The sequence below is a fragment of the Hibiscus syriacus genome, unplaced genomic scaffold (genome assembly GCF_006381635.1).
Source record: "Hibiscus syriacus cultivar Baekdansim isolate YM2019G1 unplaced genomic scaffold, ASM638163v2 tig00016065_pilon, whole genome shotgun sequence".
NCBI lineage: Eukaryota > Viridiplantae > Streptophyta > Magnoliopsida > Malvales > Malvaceae > Hibiscus > Hibiscus syriacus.
This window is the reverse complement of record NW_024062380.1, coordinates 1,324,147-1,347,763: the sequence shown is the minus strand read 5'-3', so window position 1 is coordinate 1,347,763 and position 23,617 is coordinate 1,324,147. Positions and strand designations below refer to the sequence as shown.

Genomic DNA, 23,617 nt, shown 5'->3' with positions numbered 1-23,617 from the left:
GCGATGGGAGATTTTGGTTAAATTTATAGGTCAAATTGTAATCTAAAGTTTAAGAGTTAAAATGACATTTCATTTAAAGTTTAGATGTAAAATTAACATTTTATCTAAATTTTAGGGGTCAAATTAAAAATTACATTCTTTTTATTAAATGTCATTTCATCAACTCAATGAACAAAATATTACAATCAATAAATATAAATGACCAAAATTTAATAAATCAATAAATATAAATGACAAAACTTTGACTTTTTCAAAGTTAGTAACCGAAAGTGAAACAAAAGTGACCATTTAGGTTGTTTTCTCCTTGGAATAAGGTTTAATATAAAAATAAGTTTCTAATTATATTATTTTTTTATTTATGTGTCTAAACTATTTTTCAGTTAATTCAAGTGTCTAACATTACAAATATTACCATTTTACATACCCGACCACAACGACTGTTAAGAGATCTTGTTAAATGAAATGTGATGTATTCTAGTAATTTTAATTTTTTTTAAAACATAAAATAAATTATCATATTTAATTTTTTTTTTAAAAAAAAACCTCCCCACCCCTCCCTCCATTAAGCTCTAATTCATGCATTTTTCTCCATTTTAATAAGAAGTTGATCGCCCTACTTTGTTCAAGTGTTTCCAGCATCACAAATGATCAGATCGCCCATCTTGTTTCCAAGTTGCAACACCTTATTCAAGGATGGACCTAGGCAGAGCAGATGGAAGCAATTAAAACCCTTAAAAAGTTTAAATTTCTATATATTTTAAATATTTTTTAATATTTTTTATTGAAAATTTATTTTATTCCCCTTAAAATTTTATAAGTTTATCTCCCATTAAATATTTTGAATATTTTATTAATATTTTTTTAAAAAAAGTATTCTTTAAATATAATAATTTTATTATTTTTTAAAAAAATAAAATCTTCAAAATTATCAGGATTTTTTAACGATACGTGTCACTTAACGGGATTTTTTAACGATTACTATAGTCAGGGCACTTAAAATGACAACGTTTGTAACGTTAGACACTTAGATTGGTCTAAAAATAATTTATACACCTAAATGAGAAAAACGATATAATTTAGACATTTATTTCTATATCAAGTCTTAGAATAAAAAAGTCATAATGGCTTGTCTTGGCTTAACCAAAAACAGCGTGAATCACGTACACAGATTTGATGAACATGATGACAAAAAAAATAAAGCCTTTGTGTTTATATGTATCTTTGGTTTCCCATAGATCGATAATTCAAGAGATTGGAGGGGGAAAAAAGCTTAGAGATGGAACTGAAGAGAGATGAAGAAATTAATATTTATGTAGAGAGCACCATTGACATCTATTTACATAATAATTGACCATAAATCAACAAGCTAAAACTACAACATTCACTGTGAAACTTGGAAATGAATCCCCATGAAAGTAATGTTACATTTCACTTGGAAGAACTTGCTTTAAAAATGTAAGGGTTGCCAATGCAACCTCAGTTTCCTTCAGTCGGATTCGTAAGAACAGGTTCTTTTGCATGAATCCATCAAATGTGCTTCTGCACTCCTTCACCATATAATATGTATATAAACATGGAATACATTCCATCTTCTATCCTCTCTTGTGCTATTGATCAAAATTTACGTATCAAACTCCGTAGAGCGGTAAAAAGATTTTGATGAAAGAGTATGCGAGTGCACCTGTGAATATGTAACTATCCACTCTGTCAAGTATTCCACCTGATCCACATTGAAAACAAAATGTTATAGAGATGACAAGATATGATCCATGAATAACTATAGTTCACCCCCAAAGTATTGAATAAATAATCACGAGCAAGTATAATTACCATGACCAGGTATAAGGGAGCCAGAGTCCTTGACACCAGCATCGCGCTTGATCAAAGATTCAGTAAGATCACCAAAAACAGATCCAAAGAAGTTGAGAATCCCAAAGGCTATTGCACTACACCAATGAAAAGAACATGTAAAGTCTGAGGGTTAATGTTCTTCTGGATAAAAAAGCAATCCAGTAATCCCAATATTTGATTCCTGGAGTGGTTAACAGTTGATGATTGCACTGATACTAGCCAGAGATTTGGTTTAATTTCAAAATAATCAACAACAATCTGTCATCATTATACTTGCATTCCAGGTACATGTGTGAGTAGACAGATAAGAAAACTTTGGAATTCAAACAATGACATGCACATTGACCATCAAATGTCTGCATGCATGAAGGTGCATGAACACCAAATGATGTAAACATCAGATTACATATTAATGAAAATAAATCAACTTGTAACCAATGGGGATAGCTTAAATTATTACTGGAATTTGTACCATCTTCAAACCTATTATAAACTCATGTCATGAGCCATATCAACAGTTAAAAATCTAACTAGATCTATTTTTGGATCAAAATATCTTTTAGTACATTATTACTTGTGAGATAGATTGAAAACCTTAGCAAAGAGGCTGGCCAGCTTAAAATCTTTGACAATAATACAGAAGTTGCCATACAACCACCCAAGCCAACGATAGCTCCTTCCCATGTCTTCTTTGGACTTATATTAGTAAGTGGTATCCTGCCAATGGCCTGCATCACAACAGGGGACAAACATAAGCACGGTCATTGGATGATATATTCACCACTTAAAATGTAATGAAAAAATCATTCTCATGCCAATAAATAGCTGTAAAAAATGTAGCATTCAGCGCATCTTAAAATTTTTAAATAAGTGAAAGAAGATCGTGTTGATGGAGACTACATACCTTTCCACCCAAAAAGGCATATGTATCTGCTGCTATTATGCTGCTGAAAGAAATCAAGGTTGCCACAAGGCCTACTGTCCAATGAGCTTGGCCACCAAGAAGATAAGGCCATCCAGCTCCTATTCCTGCAGAAAAGAAGCTTGGTAAAACAGTTTGGTAAATGGTCATAACCCGTTCTCCTTTCCACAATGGCACAACCACACATGCAAATGAACCAAATCCAAAAATAAACAGGAATAAAGTTTCAAATCCAAGGAAATAAAAGGAGTTTACAAATTCCTCGACACATTTGAAAATACATTACACAGAGGAAATAAAAGCAGTTTCGAGATCCATCACCAGAAACACCAAAGTCCTAACCAAACCACCCAGGTTCAGCAACAGCAGTATAGAAGTAATTACACCATTTTCAGCTCTACACTTAAAGCTGAGCAAATAATACTGGGCACTGTTCATGGATAAATTTGTCCGAAATCTAGATTCACAAACAAAAAGGTGTGTGAATCCATTTTCTTACTAGTATTCAAGGAAGGAGCTGCTAAACCACATCTGAGCTTAACCCAGAAACAAGGGAGGTAGCCGCAATAAAATAACCCAAACATGGTACTGCTAAGCTGAGCAAACCGAGGGTTTCCCCTTTGCATGAGCAATGCCATAGCCACAACAAATGCAGCAGATGTCACTGAAATATCAATATTCCCAAAGTACCTGATAATACAGCACAACCTCTGAATAAATTACAACATGAAATATTTTATTAGCTAAGTAGTAATTACAAGTTCTAAAAGGCAAGGCGTAGCATTCTAAATAAAGAAACCAAAACATTAGTAGATACCATTGCAATACAATCAAGGAACATAATTTACTATCTTACAATGTGAGAATGGGCATGAGTGCACATATAAGAGAGCAAACTCTCGAGACATATCGTGGAGGAGGTGTCATTCCGGCAGTGATTCCACAGCTCCTAACCAGTTCAAAATACTCATGTGCAGCAAGTAAAACAGCAGCGGCCAAAGCCAAGGTAAAAACCCATCCTCCAGCCAATACAGCACCTCCAACAGAGATCCAAATACCAAGTCCAAAAACGATCCTTTTTCTCAACTGACTTGATTTATGTTGTAGCTCAGAAAGAGAATTCTTGGCTGCTGGTAACACATGGCCTTTGTTAATTTCCTACAATATCACGGTCTGAGTAACTAACTCTGAAAAAAAGTTCCCATGAACTGTGACTATTTCTATCTTATACCAATTACCGGATATGTTCAACATTACTTCCAAATTCAGTAACATTTTTCCCTCCTTTTAATTCCAGAATTATATAAATCTCTTACCACCCAAGTTATTTTCCTCCTCAGGATTGCGAATTCTTTTTATATTGACATATCAACTACAACAATCAGATTAATCGAACGTTTAAAAATGCAGTACTAGTTTTACATATATTGACAGACACAATATGAGTACAACCATAATTAAAGGTACCTCATCGGCATTGCTTTCGTCGGGTTCAGCACGAGCCACGACCGTAATTAACCGCCGGTTGAAGTAAATACTGGAAGGACGAAGCCGGAAGAGCGGTTGGGAACCATGAAAGAGTAAGTTAAGCTTGAGTTTAGGGGTTATTGGAGAGCGGTTGGATAAGAGACGGCATGGGCAAGCACAGAGAGAAGTGACTGAGAGTGGAATCAGATTGTGCCGACTGATTTCAACGAAAGAAGCCATAAAAGATTTGAAGCAAAGAAAGAAGAAAAAAAGAAGAAAAAAAAGAATTAGATATTTTTTTATAATAAATTGTTAACGGAGAGAATGGGAAATCATATTTCCATTGTTGTTGACACTGAAATTTGTAAGAATGAGAGAGAGGAGAGATGCGTTTGAAGGAGATTTTGAGAAATTTGGTGAGAGGGTAGTATTGTGTTTAGATTTAATTGTGTCATAAGATTCTAAACTATAACTTTTATTTTAAATTAGTACGTAAACTTTTGAATATTTCAATTTTATTTTTAATATATGACTTTCGTTTTAAATTAGTTTTTAAATTTTTGAATAATTTAATTTTATTCTTAAACTACGACTCTCTTTCTAAATTGGTCTCCAAACTTTTAAATATTCTAATTTTATCCTCAAAATCAACCAAATATGTAATAAATTTAAACCATAGTTTAACCTAAATTTTGTTTTTTTAAACATATAATAATATAATTTGGTCTAACGATTTCGTTAACAAGAGATGTGATTAGATATGCGTATAATCTTAGATGAAATTGGAATGTTCAAAAAAATTGAGGATTGGTCTCCAAACTTTTGAATATTCTAATTTTATTCTCAAAATCATCCAAATATGTAATGAATTTAAACCATGGTTTAAATTAAATTTTGTTTTTTTCTCAAACATATAATAATATAACTTGGCCTAACGATTTCATTAACAAGGGATGTGATTAGATATGCGTATAATTTGAGATGAAATTCAAAAAAAATTGAGAATCAATTAAAATGAATTTCATAGTTTGGGGATGTAATTGAAATGTTCAAAATTTTAAAGACTAATTTAGAATGATAGTCATAATTGTAGGATTAAATTATAATATTTAAAATTTTAAGAACCAATTTGAAATGTTAGGGGAACGATTAGCTTTCGTCTCTTTCCATACTGTGGTGCGTTCCTTGGGTGATTTGGAAGATGAATGGTGTTTTCTATTGTTATATTTATTTTTGGCTTAAAAAAAATAAGTGACTAAAATATATTAGAAGTTAATTTTAGATATTTAAAAAAAATTCGTCAAAAGTAGATGTATGACATTTTAGACGTTACACATTTAGATACATGCCGTTAATTTCGACTGTTAAATGACATGTATATGATTTATAAAAATTAATATATATATATATATATGTAAATTTTTGTGAAATTTTATATGTTTGACATGTGTCATGTAATTGTAGTCACTCATTTTCGCCCAAAGTTCTATTTAATATATATATATATATATAATTATAATATATATATAAATTTTTGAAAATATATATAATATATAGTTTTGAAGACGTTTTGAAAATATATATACTTTTGAAAATATTTTGAAAAAATATATATAATATATAGTTTTTGAAAACATTTCAAATATATATATATAATATATAGTTTTGAAAATATATAGTTTTTGAAAACATTTTGAAAATATATATATAATATATAATTTCTAAAAACATTTTGAATATATATATATATATATATATATATAATATAGTTTTTGAAAACATTTTGAAAATATACCTAATATATAGTTTTGAAAATATATATAATATATAGTTTTAAAATGTTTTTGAAAATATATCATATGTATAGGCTTCCAAAACGTTTTTGAAATATATTTTATAATATACTTTTTTATTTATTTATTTGTTTTTATTTATTTTATTTATTTTTTTATTTTTATTTTCATTCAGTCGAGGTCCAACTTCAGGTCCAATAGGGGTATGGAGTGCCCAATCGGGTAAGCAGGCCTGACCCAGCAAGCTCACCCGGATTAAAGGAGCCCAAGGTTCGATTAGGGTTTTAGATCTAAGCAAAAGGCGTTGCGCGTTCCAGGCTGTTAGATCAAGATATAAAAAAGGGCCACGATTGAAGCAGGTTAGGGTTATGAAAACCGTAGAAACACATACCAATGCGTAACCGCACATGAGCCTTTGGATCTGGCCGTCTGATCCAACGGTTAGAATCCATCAAGAACAACCGGTAACAGCGCGTGGAAGATACGCTCCAGTCAAGTCACTGACCGGTCGAAATACTCAACACCCTAAGCCAAAATCGCAGGAAAATTGGAACCAAGACCAACCATTAAAACAGAAGAGTCAAGCAAGATCACCCGGATTAAACCATTTCAGAAGAATCGGAAGTACCCCAAAATATCCGGAACCACAACGACCGGTTACGGGGCTATAAAAACCTCCGGTCATGCAACGAACAGAATAACAAGAAATCGAAAATCCACCAAGAACACAACAACAAAGATCGAAGCAATACAAACAAAAAAATATCATAAATATCAAGAAGCAAGAATCACTAGGAAACCAAGCAAATCACAAGGAAAAGCACTAAAAATATAAAAGGCATCAAGGGAAAGCGGTGGTCTCGATTCAAAAAGGAAAAAAATCGTTAGTCACCGTCGAACAAAGGTAAGACCCGAGAGGTTTTTTTCTTATATATACTTCGATAGTGGTGTTGTTTGGGCGTTTGGAGGTCGGTTTTGGGTCCGGGATATTAAGAGGAAGCTTTGGGGTAGGCCTTTAGGTTTTCGACCACCGAAGACGGTGGCCGGAGCGGCGGTCGACTTGGTGGGGCTTCGCCGGAGTGGTAGTCGATCATTATCCGATTGGGAACGGGGGAGATGATTGCGAGAAAAAGGGAGAGTTCGGTTTGGGGGAATGGGAAAAATGAGAGAGACATGTTATTTTTTTGGTCTTGGGGTTATTTATAAGGGGGACCTGTGTGTAATGACAAGATTTTTAAATTATTTTTGCACTACTTGTAAGTTTGAAGTGTAATTCATTTTGGTCACCTATTGTGAATTTACCATTGAATTTTGAATTGTTTTGATTTAATCCATGTTCATATTTTTTATATTTATGCAATTAAGCCCTCTAACTTCTTATTTTTTCTTGCAGCTCGTAAATAATGTCAATTTAGCCTTTGATGTTTAGTTACTTTCAATTTAACCCTTTCAATTATTTTTCTTCTTCTTTATTTTCTTCTTCTCCACCGTGAACAAAGGGAGCTCCAAAGGTGAGTTTTCTATTTTGTTGATTATTTGTTGAAATTTAAGTTGGGTTTTGATGATTAGATGATAACTAAGCTTAAGGAAAGCTTAAGTTATCTTAAAATCAAAAGATAAAGGAGTTATGACAGATTAAAGAAAATGAGTTTTTAAGTGAAATTTTGAATAAGAAGGTTTAAATGAATTTGGAGGATGAATTTGACTTGTCATCTATGAGAATAAGAAGTTAGAAGTGTTAGAATTAAGTTTGGATAACATGGAAAATTTGGTATGATTATTGATTTCTGTATGGAGAATAGAATTTTGAGGTTTAAGATGAAATAAATGGATATAAATGAGTTTAAGCATGTATATTTGAGTTAAGATTATGAAAGGGAATGAAACTTGAAGAATTGAAGTTGAAAGAGTGAATTTTCGTGCAATGAACACTGATTTCTGGGCTTGAACGAATATTCCAGATTGTGAAGAGGGAACAGATACCCCTGGGGGGGGTATCGATTCCCCCTAATGGAAAAATGGAATTTTGGTTCTTTAAATCGGTTTAAGTTATTGACATCAAGTTTAAGATTTAGGCTTCTGATAATTATTTTGAAATGTTATATTTATGTAAATATTGAGCCTAAACAAGTTTTGGAATAATCAAATGATTAGGATCGAATCAAAGCAAGACTAAGGTGAGTGTAATTTAATTGTACTTATGTTATTGAATAAACATTGGTTTACGATGAGCCAGTGACGGAGTTACTATGGTAAAAAAGGACTCCTAAAATGTTAATTGATTTGTGAATGATGTGATGTTTATGTGTACATGAATATATGAAATTATAATACAAGCTATGTGATATTGATATAAGTAATTATAGGAATATGTAATATAAGTGATGTGATATGTTAGAAATATTATTCTATGTGACCATGATCGATGTGAACATATGAGAGTAAAATATGAGAATGCATGCTTATGTGACGAGCTATGTGAAAGTAAATACATGGAAATAATAGATAATTAATGCGATATAAGTGATTATGTAAAACTGTGAGATAAGTTATATGATATTGATATACGGACTATATGAAAGTATGAACATGAGTACATATATAAGTTTATATGAATACAATAAGTGTTATATGAAATGTGACTATATGAAAGCAAGAACATGTTACATGAAATACATGATAAGAGGATATGATACTCTGTAAGAGTATTACATGATATGAAATAAAGAGTTATGAGTGTATATGTTAAATAATATGTGTGAGTACTTGTTAATGTGATTGTGAATAACTATAAAGGAAACAAGTGATGATATAAGAATATATTATAAGATGTAAGATATTAAAATATGATAGTAAGCCCTGTGAAAGAACCATGAGATACATAGGCTTATATGAATATGTGATGTGAATGTATATGTGAATATATGAGATTAAGTTAATGAACATAGATGACATATATATGATGATATAAGAATAAGATATGAATCAAATGATATGAGTTATATGGGAAAATATGTGAACAAGATATGATATATATGTTTATGTGACTACATGTGAAATGATATAAATCATATGAAACGATTTACGTGATTACATGCACTTGTGATACATGTTATACGATATGTGATAGATGTTTACACATACATGTGGTATATGATAGAAGAAAAGAAATATGTGATCATAAGAGCAAGGATATGAATTGTTATAAATGATTATGCCCATGTTATGTGATATGAGAGCTCGTGGTATAGTTGGCATGCCAAGAGTCGAGGGTTTACCTATGTCTTTCGAGACATATGGACAGTTTACCTATGTTCTAAGGAACATATGGATAGTTTACCTAGGTTCTTTGGGACCTATGGACAGTTGCCGAGGTTCTTTATGACCTCTGGATAGGTCATTCGGGACATTTATACGAGCTGTGGTGACAGCATAGTGGTGCACAACCTCAATGTACTCACATACCCTAAGTTCTCAAAAGTATACATGGGCTAATACATAGACTTTAAAGAGAGTAAATAAATCAATTGATATGATACGATGTGTATTCTGTTTTGAAATGATATATGTGTTCCATAATATGTATAGGAATAATTAGTGTAGGTTTATATGTTAAAAAAATTAGTGACATGTGTACATGGATTAATAAGAGATAATAACAAATACACTATATGTGATAGGTACATTTGGTATTATGAAATATGTTATAAAAATTACATGATGTTATGTTTATTCCTTGGTATAGTGATATATGTGTTATATGATGAATATATGGTAAGTAAAAGTGATTAATGATAGTATTTGCAATGTACGACGTTTGTTTATATGAAATGGTATATGATTATATTATATGTTTTATATGCCTCACCAAGTCATCGACTTAGCGTGTGATTGTTTCACACGTAGGTTTGGAAAGCGAAAAGAGAAGTAAAGAGGAACAAGACATGTCAGTTCTCCTTACCGAAGATCAGATCAGAAATGTAGATTGAGTTACATGTATTTTGTTAGAAAGAATTTAGTTGGCATGTAATAAAAAGGATTTGTATTAGATATGCTCTAATCGAGTTTTAGAAATGTTTTAAACATATATATGTAAATGGTAAATGTATAATGATGAAACATTGGATTTTTATAAATTTATACGTATTTTACGGCAGTACTGTAGTAGGATATCGGTTCCCTGTAGCAGGGGAATCAGTTCCCCTCCGACATTCGGAAAAATTTTAACATTCGAGGTATTGTTCACGGTACTGTTTTTTACTATTCACAAAACTGTTCATACGGTATTGTTCATTGTTTATACCGTATTTTATTGTTCGTAAAACGTATATTTTCTTAAATTGGTTATAACAAACATGATTCAACAATATATTATCGTATTTTCTTAAAAAGAGTTCAAATGTTCTATTATTTTGCAAGAATAAAGGTTTTGAAATGTCAATGTGACATATCGGACTCGTATCCGACCCAGATACGGGTTGGGGTGTTACAGTAACGACCGAATTTAACGTTGTTGACTGTCTAGACATCTAAAAGTGTAATGTTAGAAACGTTAGACACTTATTTTTAGCGAAAAATTCTTTAAATACCTAAAATTAATTTTAGATATAATTTATACACTTGTTTTTACATTAAACATTTATTTTTTGTGTGATTAGGAAAAGAAAACAAAAGCAGAGCACAAAATTTTAAAAACTGATTGTCCAAAAAGATAACTAAAAAGATTAATTACATGTTTGATGATCTGGTTGAGGCTGTAAATTGATCTTATTTCTTCCTTGTTTAAAAGTAAAATTTTATATTTTCTAAAATATTATAATTATTTATAAATACATAATTATATTATTAATAAAATATTTGAGTTTAATTTATTTTTCTAAATATTCTTAATCATCTTTTCAACATTACATAATCAACACCATTTAAAAGTAAGGGTAAACTACATAGATGATCCTCGATTATAAGATACCGTTTTATTGAGTCTTCCGACTATAGGGAATTGATTTGTTTAGTCCATCAACTAATAAGAGTTATAAAATGATTAACCAACTATTCATTATGTTCCAAACTCATCATTTTGTGTTAAAAAAATTAATGGTTGTCTGAGTTGGACGTTAACATGTCGACTGACATATAATAGTCGTTTGGGGTTACGATATTAAATTTTATCATAACTCAATCAGCAGGTTAATGTCCAACTCATATTGAAATATAATGAATAGTCGGGTGACCATTTTATAATTTTTAATAGTCAATGACTCAACAAAACAACTCTTTATAGTCGGAAGACCATTTATAACTTTTAATAGTCGAAGATTCAACAAAATAAATAAAACAATATCATATAATCATGGATCATTTGTGTACCCTTAAAAGTGATACCAAACTAACTCTACTTTTCTAATTTGAAGTTAAAATTTTACATTCTTTTGTCACCATCTTTGAAAACAACAACAAATAACAACCAAATGCTTTGAAAAATATCACTGATAGCCAACGGTGTTATGAACCTATTAAGAACTAAATCTCAAATATTTATTATATATAAAAAAGAAGTAACTAAACAAATTATAAATAAATGCAGATGAAGGCAACAGAAGCATTTTCCTTCCATCCTTTCTCATTATTTATTAAGCTAACATTATTCAAACTGCTACCCTGTAATAGTTCAGGAATCAAACCAAAAAAAGAAACAATAGGATACCTTGTTCAAATTTATTGGCAGAAGATCCTCATGGGGTGAATGATGAATGCCCCATTTACCTGTACAAGTAACAGCATCTGAATTTTCAAGTCATTTTGGGACACCATTAATAGGTTTCTCAGGTCTGGGAATGGCCGAAACAAGAAGTGCACTCGGACCAATAAACCCAACTCAAACCTCTTCGTTTCTCCTCTCATCATCTTTCCCCAACAGCAAAATGGGGGGTGAGACTGACAGTGCAATGTGAGTTTAATTACAACTCCCTCAATCCACGGATCTCAAAGCTTGATTTCATGAAGGTTTTCCCCAGAATTTGGGGGAGTGTAAGGTATGCCTAGGGTTTCTTGTGGAGGTTTTATCGCGTTCCAGGTAGTTGAATGATTGGAAGCATTACTTAGGCTTCCACTCCGAGATGCTATACGTTGAGAGTTGTCATCAGATGCTGCTGCTATGGTTTTGTGCACAATATTATCCATGCTAGGAAACCTTTGCATACTCGTTGATGGTGGTGCTGGAGGAGATAAATCTTGCTTAAAAGATGTTGCTGGGCTTTCATTGCTCGTGATTGCTTCCTGGATGCTTTCCCCAGTATTTTGAACCATCTCTTCACCGAGAGTAACCGTAGAAGGGATGAAAAACTTGGGACTAGAACCAGCCACTGGTTTTGCAGATGGAACAGGAGATTGGAATAAATTTACAGGGCTGCCGCCGCCCTTGTTGAATGTGTCAACATACCTAAAATGATTTCGAAATGGTTCGCTATCAGATAAATGGGAAAAATACTCGGTTAAAACATTGACTAGCAACTAACAAAAAATTTGTAATATAAAAACAAGGCAACAGCTACAAGCTAAGCAGACTAAGCATGCAACAACGCCGTGTGTGCAAGAGAAAGAGAAAGGGAAAGCTTATAACAGTCTAATATGTTAAACTACAATACCTTGAGCGGACACCCATTTGAGCATGAGCAGAGTACTGGTTTGAACTGGGTGGAATTGGTGGAATACCTGAGCTCCGTTCAGAAGAGAGGGAGCTTTTATTTTCACTACTTGTGTGAAAGCTTTCTATTTTGGGGGTATCTTTTAGACTGAGATCATTTACTCCATTCAGGAAAGCTGTACTAGTGGGTGGAGGTGGCAACGCTGTTTCCTCGGCACTCGGCAGGAGGTTCAGCTCCTTCCTCAACCCATCTTTTGAGCTTTTCATCATAATAAAATTTGTTCTCCCCACCTAGTTTAGCCTGCAATGTTCAACATGGAATGCAGCAGAAGCTCAATATTCAATTAATATAAAATACATTAATTAAGAGTAATTTTCAAAAATTCAGTAAACTTATAAATTACCTGGCGATCAGGTCGAGATCTTAGGACCAAACCAACAATCTTTTGGAATAGCTGTGAGTCAAAACGACCAAATCGAGAAGGCCCACTTGACACAGCTGCTTTTTCTTGTTTTGCAGATGAGTTAGCTTCATTGGATGAAATTAACCTTACCAAAAATAAAGAAACACACATAAGATCACAGCCATTTGTTGTTGCACCCTTTGTCCAAACAAGATACTAAAGGCACAATGCAAATGGGGAGAGACAAACTCTCCTTTACAGGGAACTTGAAATAAAATAATACTTATCTTCTCACCTTAATATTCGATGACATATAAATTTAAGGGGTAAAAGAAAAATGGCATTCACATTTGCGTTGTTCATGGTGCTTCTTTAAATTATGTTATGTTATATAACAGATGCTATTTCGATAACAGTCAGCTATAACCATGATTATAGAGAAAAAAGAAATACAACACCTCCAAAACTTGACTTGTGTGAGATATACGTTGCTTCGACTCTTTATTTTTCTTAGAGAATTGTGTATGACCCACAATTGGGCATGGGCAGCATAGGGGGTATGACCCACCAAATAGATGGAAAAACTTCAGAATTAAACCAAACATACCCATGTACAACAGATACCCTTTCAAAAAAATGTACAACAGATAGCCGGTATCTGACTCTAACACCCAAGTTTCAGTAACATAGCTTGCGATTTATCCCACCAAAAATTTCAAAACACAACTCCCGTTATGAACAGAGAAACCAACAAAATATGATCTTTAGCTTCAAATATTTGCAACTAAATCATAGCCCAGCCACCAATAAAATATCTGCTGCTCCTAATACCTATCCAACAAAATCTTTCAAGCACAACTACAGCAACAGTCAAACTACACTAATCTTACGTCATATGAGCAAAAAGTAAAACCAACAAAACACTTGATCTTAAAGTTCAAGATAATCATTTTTTTGTCATAAAACTTATCCCAACTCTTACAAAAGCACATATTGCAACACTCTTAAAATCTTCCTACGTTAAATTTTTGGAGGTGTTCCCATTGCCGTGAATCACTTTCTGAAACCGAGACACACCACAACTGTTCCAAGGATTCGCATGGACTAAGGACAAGTAAAGTGTCTTTGAGAAAGGATCATTTGAGAAAGGATCATGAACAAATAAGTATAAAAATTGTTGCAAAATGATTCCTCTGCATGTTTGTGTGTGAAGAGATAATTTCAAAGTTATTTAAGCAGTTACCCTTCTGTCACTTTGAACAAAGTCTGGCTCAGAGACGCTTCTACTAGGCATTGCTGCTAGATCAGTCTGACTAGTCGATTGATTAATGGGTTCCATTGACGCAGAAGGCATCAGTGATGGCATGGCCATTGTTGAATCCATTGATAAAGAGGATGTCAGTGGTTGCATTAACATTGTAGGTTGATTGTGAGATGTGTTTGAGCCTAGTGGTTGGTGAACAAACTCATTTTGATGAACACTGCCATGTTATGTAGAAGGAAGAGGTGGAGATTGGCCTCCAACAACACGAGCACTATTATCAAAGACCATGAGCAATTTACCGACCAATTTAGTAGGAGCCAAGTTTGCATAGTAACCACCCTATTCATTAAATTGTCTTCTTAATTCTATAAAGAAAGAAAGGCTATGTGATTTAAGAACTAAAAGATACCTGCTGGTGGGTTCTTAATCATTCCTCAAGAGATGACACTAATTGTTTCCAAGTTTCCACTTCAGGTGTTCGGCCAGTTCTCAAAGACTTCAAAATGGCTTGACAGTATCTGAATCAACATTTCATGATAAATGAAAAGAAACTTAAATCTACTTTAGCTACATCATCAAATAACATACGTGCCTCAAGACTTACTTCAAAGAATCAGCCATTTTCCCAACTTCAGCCGCATATAAGCATAAATAAGCTTATATGGCTGAAAAGGTAGCCGGAGGAACTGAGAATTTCCAAGCACCTTTGAGTACTCGTATAGTTCTGTCCTCTGCCCAGACAGCAAAAATGCTAGTTAAAACAGTGCTACTTTATATCTGAGACCAATAGTTGGTCAAAGCTCAAATTAAGAGCTACTCCACAAAAACTAAAGAAAAGGGAACTAAGCAGTAAGCACAAAACATTTTTGTATGTCAGACAACGAGAGAGGAGCTGAACTGAAATAGATATCAGTAAGTAAAAAGCATGCAATAAAGTAAAGGTCAACAGCTGCATCATTTTAATTGAATGGTCCTACCAATATCAGAAGAAAGAGTAATGCTTAGATACCTGAATTGCCTCTGGACTAACATATATTCGTGGACAATTCCAATGAGCAGCACCAATAAGACAAAGTCTAGCACCATCAGAATAAGGCTCAAAGCTGGCTTCTGCAACTAAATAGCATATGTGTGCAGCAGCAGCCTGTGCAGTTTTTTTACCAAATGCACAGAGAAATCATTTGGTGAACACAGAAAAATGAGTTAAAAAGAGAAGAGAAATACAAGTAGGGCGAGGTACGGAAGAGACAGAATTACTTAAACTAGGTTGAACGACTGTATTACCTCTTTCCTCTCCTTCCACAAGCAATCTCCAAGAAGAATTATAACAAGTCCATCATCTTTTGTTCTATTAGCCGTTAAGATGGCTAAGTTCTCTTCCCATCCATCCAACATATTAGCTGCAACCTTCAGTATACAATATATATTTGTACAAGCTGAAAAAAAATGGTTCAAAGACTCCAAGAAAGCTACAGGAAAATTAGAAAAAGGAGACTGATCTATTCAGAGCAAGCACTCAAATTATGTACACCTGTCCGGGCTGGATGGAAGTATTTACATAACCAGGGAGATTGCTACCAGAGGAAACTTTGGAAAACACATCTGCTGGTTGGCCTGCAACCACTAGGCATAATGTCCGTAATGGTGACCCAACTTTTAATTGCTTGAGTGCCATTAGCTTCACAGTATCGCCATAAAACTGACATTCATAAATTCAATTATCAGCAAGCAGAAATCAAGTCTCGAATACTTGCAGGTTTATTCAGTAACAATGGAAAATAAATCAAACATGGTATATCATGTACATATGCATAAAATAGAACAACATATAAAATATATGTAAAATGTGATCACAATAACCTGATCACCAAGCTGAGATGCAATAACAAGAGCTGGCCCCCATAGTTGACCTTCTTGTGCAAATTCTAGTGCTTCCTTCTTTCTACCAGAGACAAGAAGCCTCTGCACCTCTAGAGCAGTAGCCTTAACCAATAATAGATCCAAATTACGGAAAATCTCGTTAAGTTTTTTCTTTTTTTGGAAAATGCGTGAAACATATAAAATTAGAATTACAAGAAACTGAAAACGGTAGTCCATCCATACCTGCATCTGTACTTCTGATGGCAAGTTCTGCAAGCAATGAACAACAGCACTGTATGAGCCTGATTGCACTCCCTTCCCTTTCACAGACCCTAAAAGCTTAGCAACGGCTAGCTCGGGGTAATCACTCTCCTGAAAGTTAAACAAAAAGGATAAAATGGTAAAAAGAAGAAAGAGAAAGAATAAGGTCAGAGCTCAGTAAAGTGTCCACGAGATAGTTGTGTAGTAACAATAAAAAGTGGAATTAATCGTTTAGGAGTAGTTCACCTTCAAAGTTTGGTCTGTACCAAAAGGAGACCGAAGTTTTCCATAATACTGACACGAAATTCAGTAAAGAAAAAAGCAACCTCAAAACTTCTCCTCTATAGCCCACACTTGAAGATTCACAGTGTGCAATCCTTTCATCAATCCACTTATACAAATCTTTATTTCCAACATTCCTACTAACCAGAGGACCAGGTAAAGGCTAATGGCGCAATGTCTGAAAGTAATCTTGGGCACCAAATCCAAAGCTAGAGGCATTACTGTTCTCCGTGACAACTTCTGTTGGATATATGAACTGCAAAACTACACCATTAGCACTGACTGGAAATATAAACAGTAATTAAAAGAAACAGATTCATAAACCGTGTCGTGGTATAACCACTGCCTTAGAAACGAATTCACCCCGATATGTGTAATCGCTGCAGTAGGTGGACCGTCCCCCGAGGTTAACACAATCGCTCCGAATTCCGTACACCCGAAATCGGAGTGGACTGCCGGTGATATTGCTCTTCTTATTGGAAAACACAGAAAAAATAATTGCAGAAAACACTTTGAGAGTGAATTGTGAATGTTGAGAGTAAGTTGAGAAGCTGAATATAACCCTCTATTTATAGGCTAGAAATAGGGTTAAAATCGTCCATAAAATTTCAGGATTAAATCTTTTCTTTTGTAAGAGCTGAAACGTCTAGATGAATTGACTCAAAAATAGTCCAGGTTCATTGCATAATTATTCAGCTGTTATAACTCCCGAAATTATATCATGTAACCCCTGGAATTAAATCAAATAACTCCTGTAACTCCTGATATTAACAGCTTGTCCCCTCTGTACAAAGTTGGAAATCAGTCCAGATACATCTTAACGTTTTTTTGATTTAATTTAGGAAAACTGTTTAATTTATGATAACTCTCATAAACCAGCTGTTATCATTTTAATTTAAACAGTCCTCAGCAGCCTATAAATATCAGTTGAAATATTTCACATTTTTTCATTTGTTTCTTTCAAAGAGAAATTCCTCAAGAATTTTCTCTAAAAAGATAGTATCCGCGCGGACGTGTCGAAGACACGTATTATCACGACCACGAGTCAAGCCGAGCCGTGCTGTGCCGTGCCGAGCCGAGACGGACGGCGGCGACGATGGTGCGCGAGAGTCCGTCTTGTTCTCTTTCACTCAACAAGGAAGTGGAAATTCTATACTATAAATACCCCTTCCCAATAGTGTTTCCAATACTATGTGGGATTGTGCATTACCAACATTCCCCCACTAATGCGAAAGAATTCTTCTGAAACTCGAAAACAAACTTTCCAGAAGAGCAATAGCGAGATTAGTTGCTTAAGCACTAGTGAACGTATTTGGAACTAGTACATAGTGACGATGAGCAATCATTCTCTTAGATAAGTGAAACTAGTCTGGAACTTTCTAAAGATGGGGGTAAACTCATAACACACAACTAACCCCTTCATCCACCTGAGTCCTCGATGTGTAAGATATATATATACAAAAGTATATATTTGGCCATCTTACCTCAGGATTCTAGTAAGTGTGCTAGAAAAATGGCCCAACATTTTTCATAGAAGGCGGATAACCCTTCTCACTTACATATGTTATTTCATCAAGTTTATCTCGATATAAACCACCCTTAATAGGGATATGAAATAATTAAGAGCTTTTATAAAAGCTCAACCTCACAAAGGGTATAGTGACTTTCTTCAAGTTCATTATAAATGAACCACCCAAACTCTGAGCTAAGAAGTCATTAAGAATAAATATTCAACCTCATTTATCAGTAAATTCAATAAGTCCTTCTCACTAGAACCATCCAAATACTTGGATTTGAATTTATTAAGAGTTTAACAAACTCAACCTTTCTGTCAGTAAGTTCATCATTTCCTACCCACTCACTCTGGGTTATGAACTTATTAATAATAGATATTCAACCAAAATCGGTAAATTCATCAAGTCTTTCTCACTAAGACCACCCAAAGCCTGAGCTATGAATTTATTAAGAACAATTAAGCTCATCCTGGGTATGCACATTATTCATCATAGGGATAGGCAGTAGGAATGTGCACTATGAGTCTTTCCATGGTTTCGTTTTACCTCATGGAACTTAGATAACTAAGTTGGGTATCCACCATGAATTCCTCAACCAATGGGCTTTTGACCCATCCCCCTCGACGAATCTAGGACCAGCTTCTGACTTAACCCTTTGGTAAGCGGATCTGCTAGGTTCATTTTCGACTTCACATACTCTAAAGAGAGCACTCTATTCTTTATTAAGTGTCTAACTGATTCATGTCTTATGCGAATGTGTCTTTTCTTACCATTGTAAGCTTGGTTCTTAACCACACATATCGCAGCTTGTGAAACACACAATAATGAAACCGGAGGAGTCGGTCTTCCCCACAATGAAATATCTGCTAACAAGCTTTTGAACCACTCGGCTTCTTGCCCAGCTAGGTCAAGAGCTATAAACTCTGACTCCATGGTAGAACGAGCAATACAAGTCTGCTTTGATGATTTCCACGAGATTGCTTCTCCACCCAAAGTAAAAACATACCCGCTCGTAGAGCTTACCTCATCATTATCAGAAACCTAGTTGGCATCACAATATCCTTCTAGTACCGCAGGAAAGCCAACAAATTCAAGTTTCCAATCCAAAGTACCCTTAAGATACTTCAGTAAGCATTTAAGAGCAATCCAGTGCTCATCACTCGGATTATGAGTATATCTACTCAGTCTACTCACATCATAAGCAATATCAGGCCGAGTATAGTTCATTAAGAACATTAAGCTACCAATTAATTTAGCATATTCAATTTGGGAAACGCTACTTCCTTTATTCTTAACTAGATGTGTGCTAGGGTCATAAGGAGTTCGAACAGGGACGACATCAAAACTGTCAAATTTCTTTAGCACTTTGTCTATATAATGTGCTTGACATAAAGAAAATCCCTTCTCAGTTTTGGTAACTTTGACTCCTAAGATTACATCTACTTCTCCCAAATCTGTCATCTCAAACTTAGTGGACAAGAAATTTTTAACATTGTTAATGGACTCAATGTTAGAACTGAAAATCAACATGTCATCAACATAAAGACTTATGATAACACATTCAGTGTCAAACATCTTCATATACACACAAGCATCCGAACCATTCATAACAAAACCAAAACTAATAATAGTTTCATGAAATTTCTCATACCACTATTTAGGAGCCTGCTTAAGTCCATAGAGTGACTTTTTGAGTCTACAGACTTTGCCTTCCATACCAGGTGCTTCAAAACCTAGTGGTTTCTCCATGTAAATCTCCTTATCTAGATATCCATTCAAGAAAGCAGTCTTAACATCCATTTGATGTACCTGCAACTTATGAATAGAGGTTAGTGAAAATAATACACGAATCATTGAGATTTTTTGTAACGGGAGAGTATGTATCAAAGTAGTCTAAACCAAACCTTTGAGTGAACCCTTTGACAACTAACCTTGCCTTGTACTGCTGAATCGAACCATCTGGCCTTAGTTTCTTCCAGAAGACCCATTTGTTGGAGATTGGTTTGAATCCCTTAGGCAAGTCAACTAATTGCCAAGTATGATTAGACATTATCGATTCTAGTTAATCATTAACAACACTTTTCCAAAAACTAGCATCAATAGATCTTATAGCTTCTTTAAAAGTTTTGGGATCCTCATCTAACAAAAACATTTGAGTTGTAGGATCTGAAATGGAGTCTAAATCATTTATATCAGAAATAAAGGAAGTAATAAAGTATGGTCCAAAAGAGGTTTCAACTCTTTGCCTTTTACTTCTTCTAGGCTCAAAATCAATTTGTTCAGAAGACCTAGCAGGATTACTAGAAGAAGTTGATGGAATATATTCTATTTTTGTTTCAATATTTATTCTCGGTTCCTTTAAAGGAAAGGTATTTTCAAAGAAAACAACATCTCTTGACTCACAAATAGAATAATCTTGTAAAAGCATGAATCTGTATGCATCACTATTCGTAGCATACCTTATAAACACTGCATCAATGGTTTTAGGTCCAATGGTGGACTTCTTAAAGTCTGGCAAACCCACTTTAGCTATACACCCCCACACTTTCAGATATTGTAAATTATGAGCATATCCTTTCCACTATTCATATGGGGTAGAATCTAATTTCTTATGAGGAACTCGGTTCAAGATATGAGTTGACGATAGAATGGCTTCCTCCCACATGTTATCAGATAACCCTTAACTTATTAGTAAAGAATTCATCATCTATTTTAAAGTTCTATTTTTCCTTTCAGCTATACCATTCTGTTGAGGAAAATAGGGGCTGAAGTTTCATGAATTATGCCATTCTTTTCACAAATATCTTTTAAGAAATTAGATCCATATTCACCACCTCTATCAGATCTAACCCGTTTGATTCTCATATGTAACTAATTTTCAACTTCTGCCTTATAAATTAGAAAGAAGTTTTCAGTTTCATCTTTATTCCTTAGGAGATAAACTTTTGTATATCTTGAATAATCATCTACAAAAGTTATGTAGTAGTTTTTTCCTCCTTTACTTTCAGTGTTTCTAAAATCTGCTAGATCAGTATGAATAAGTTCTAACCACTCAGTCTTTCTATTAGAAACAATCTTAAAGTAAGGTCTAGTATGCTTAGCTTCTACACAATTTTCACATTTGTTAAAGCTAGTTATGTGTAGTTTAGGCAGAACATTCATATTTATCAATTTCTTTAAAGCATGAATATTCACGTGTCCTAATCTAGGATGCCACATATCAATGGATTCAACAATATAAGAAGAAGTGGTAGCTTTATTTTCATTAAATTGAGTTTCTATGACAAATAAACCATTGCTTAAAAACCCTTTCCCAACATAATCACCATTTCGGGAAAATACAAGTTTATCTGCCTCAAAAACTAACTTAATGCCTGCCTTATTCAGAAGCCCACCACTTATTAAATTTCTACGCAAGGCAGGTACATACAGAACATTATTTAAAGCCAGAGTTTTACCAGAGGTCAGCTTGAGTAAAACCTTGCCTTTTCCTAGCACTTCAGAGCTGTTAGAGTTTCCCATGTACACACGTTCACCTTCGTTCCCATCCTCGAATTCAGTGAAAAACTCATTCCTTGCGCAGAAATGCTTTGAAGCGCCAGTGTCAACAACCCATTCCGAATTGTTTTCCACCAGATTGACTTCTGAGACCACCGCAGCAATGATCTCATCATCTTCTTCTACAACGTGCATCTGTGGCTTGTTTTCATTCTGGTGGTCTGAGCGGTGTTGGCATTGGTAAGCTTTGTGGCCGGGTAAACCACATACATAACACTTGAGCGTCTTTACTTCAGGTTTGGCCTTTCCTGACTTCTTGAAGTTGGTAGCCTTCTGAGGTTTCGTCTTCTTGTCTTGATTCCCACGTTTCATGATCTTCTTAAATTTAGACTCAACCAAGTTAGCTCTAAAAGATAAATTACTCATAGAATTAGTAAGCTTATCTTTTAAACGGTTGGCTTCTTCAATCTTCATATGGCCCACGAGCTCTTCAAGCGAAATTTCTCTCTTCTTATGCTTAAGAGAGTTGCGGTAGTCAGACCAGGACTTGGGCAGCTTCTCAATGAGAACATTGGCTTGCAGCACCTCGCACATTTGCATCCCTTCGGCGATGATGTCAGTAACTAGGTTCTCATAGTAATGGACTTGATCCATTATCGGCTTGTCATCAGTCATCTGGAATTTGAGCCATTCGCCGACAACGTACTTCTTGATGTCAGCATCATCCGCACCATACTTTTTATCGAGAGTATCCCATATTGGCTTGGTACTCCTTTCTCTAAGGAACATATCAAATAATTTATTTGACATGTGACTGAGCAGATGTCCTCGCACCATTTTATTGTCTTTCTCGTACTTCTCGTAGGTAGCAAGAGTGGCGGTGGCAGTTGCTAAGGCATCGTCATTAAGGACCACATCCGTATCATTACCGGTAAAAGGGGTTGGCGGCATGGTAGGTGGTTGCTTGAGCAGCACGTAGTCAAGATCAAGCTGCTTAAATAAAATCAGGATTCGCTGGGACCACCTTCTATAATTCTTTCTATCAAGTGCATCGAGTTTGGAAAGATCGGGAATAAGCTTGCTCAAAGGTGTTGACATGATTACAGTATATCGAATTCGTTTCTAAATTGTTGGATATATGAACTGCAAAACTACTCTGTTAGCACTGACTGGAAATATAAACAGTAATTAAAATGAACAGATTCGTAAATCGTGTCGTGGTATAACCACTGCCTTAGAAACGAATTTGCCTCGATGTGTGTAATCGCTGCAGTAGGTGGACCGTCCCCCGAGGTTAACACGGTTGCTCCGAATTCTGTACACCCAAAATCAGAGTGGACTGCCGGTGGTATTGCTCTTCTTATCGGAAAACACAGAAAAAATAATTGTAGAAAACACTTTGAGAGTGAATTGTGAATGTTGAGGGTAAGTTGAGAAGCTGAATATAGCCCTGTATTTATAGGCTCGAAATAGGGTTAAAATCGTCCATAAAAGTTCAGGATTAAATCTCTTCTTTTGTAACAGCTGAAACGTCTAGATGAACCTGACTCAAAAATAGTCCAGGTTCATTGCATCATTATTCAGCTGTTATAACTCCTGAAATTATATCATGTAACCCCTGGAATTAAATCAAATAACTCTTGTAACTCCTGATATTAACAGCTTGTCCCCTCTGTACAAAGCTGGAAATCAGTCTAGATACATATTAACGTTTTTTGATTTAATTTAGGAAAAGATGTTTAATTTCTGATAACTTTCATAAACCAGCTGTTATCATTTGAATTTAAACAGTTCTCAGCAGCCTATAAATATCAGTTGAAATCTTTCACATTTTTCCATTTGTTTATTTCAAAGAGAA

General features: G+C 34.4%; 3 protein-coding genes across 3 annotated transcripts; all 3 read right to left on the bottom strand.

Moving 5' to 3' along the window:
• Positions 1–1,560: 1,560 nt before the first annotated feature.
• On the bottom strand, positions 1,561–21,138 carry LOC120208221 (phosphatidate cytidylyltransferase 4, chloroplastic-like). The gene is made up of 9 exons (XM_039207543.1): positions 21,134–21,138; positions 6,946–6,969; positions 4,241–4,509; positions 3,630–3,931; positions 3,273–3,463; positions 2,756–2,880; positions 2,446–2,579; positions 1,831–1,946; positions 1,561–1,720 (listed from the first exon to the last, which is right to left on the bottom strand). The coding sequence occupies exons 3-9, from the start codon at positions 4,478–4,480 to the stop codon at positions 1,629–1,631; spliced, it is 1,200 nt and encodes a 399-aa protein (XP_039063474.1). The 5' UTR covers positions 4,481–4,509; positions 6,946–6,969; positions 21,134–21,138; the 3' UTR covers positions 1,561–1,628.
• Positions 11,934–13,159, bottom strand: LOC120208222 (protein transport protein SEC16B homolog). The gene is made up of 3 exons (XM_039207544.1): positions 13,081–13,159; positions 12,678–12,977; positions 11,934–12,472 (listed from the first exon to the last, which is right to left on the bottom strand). The coding sequence occupies exons 2-3, from the start codon at positions 12,944–12,946 to the stop codon at positions 12,016–12,018; spliced, it is 726 nt and encodes a 241-aa protein (XP_039063475.1). The 5' UTR covers positions 12,947–12,977; positions 13,081–13,159; the 3' UTR covers positions 11,934–12,015.
• Positions 14,319–16,857, bottom strand: LOC120208223 (protein transport protein SEC16B homolog). Its single transcript, XM_039207546.1, has 9 exons — positions 16,712–16,857; positions 16,448–16,576; positions 16,205–16,327; positions 15,876–16,043; positions 15,629–15,751; positions 15,354–15,488; positions 14,949–15,075; positions 14,754–14,862; positions 14,319–14,683 (listed from the first exon to the last, which is right to left on the bottom strand). The coding sequence occupies exons 2-7, from the start codon at positions 16,451–16,453 to the stop codon at positions 14,950–14,952; spliced, it is 681 nt and encodes a 226-aa protein (XP_039063477.1). The 5' UTR covers positions 16,454–16,576; positions 16,712–16,857; the 3' UTR covers positions 14,319–14,683; positions 14,754–14,862; position 14,949.
• Positions 21,139–23,617: the final 2,479 nt, after the last annotated feature.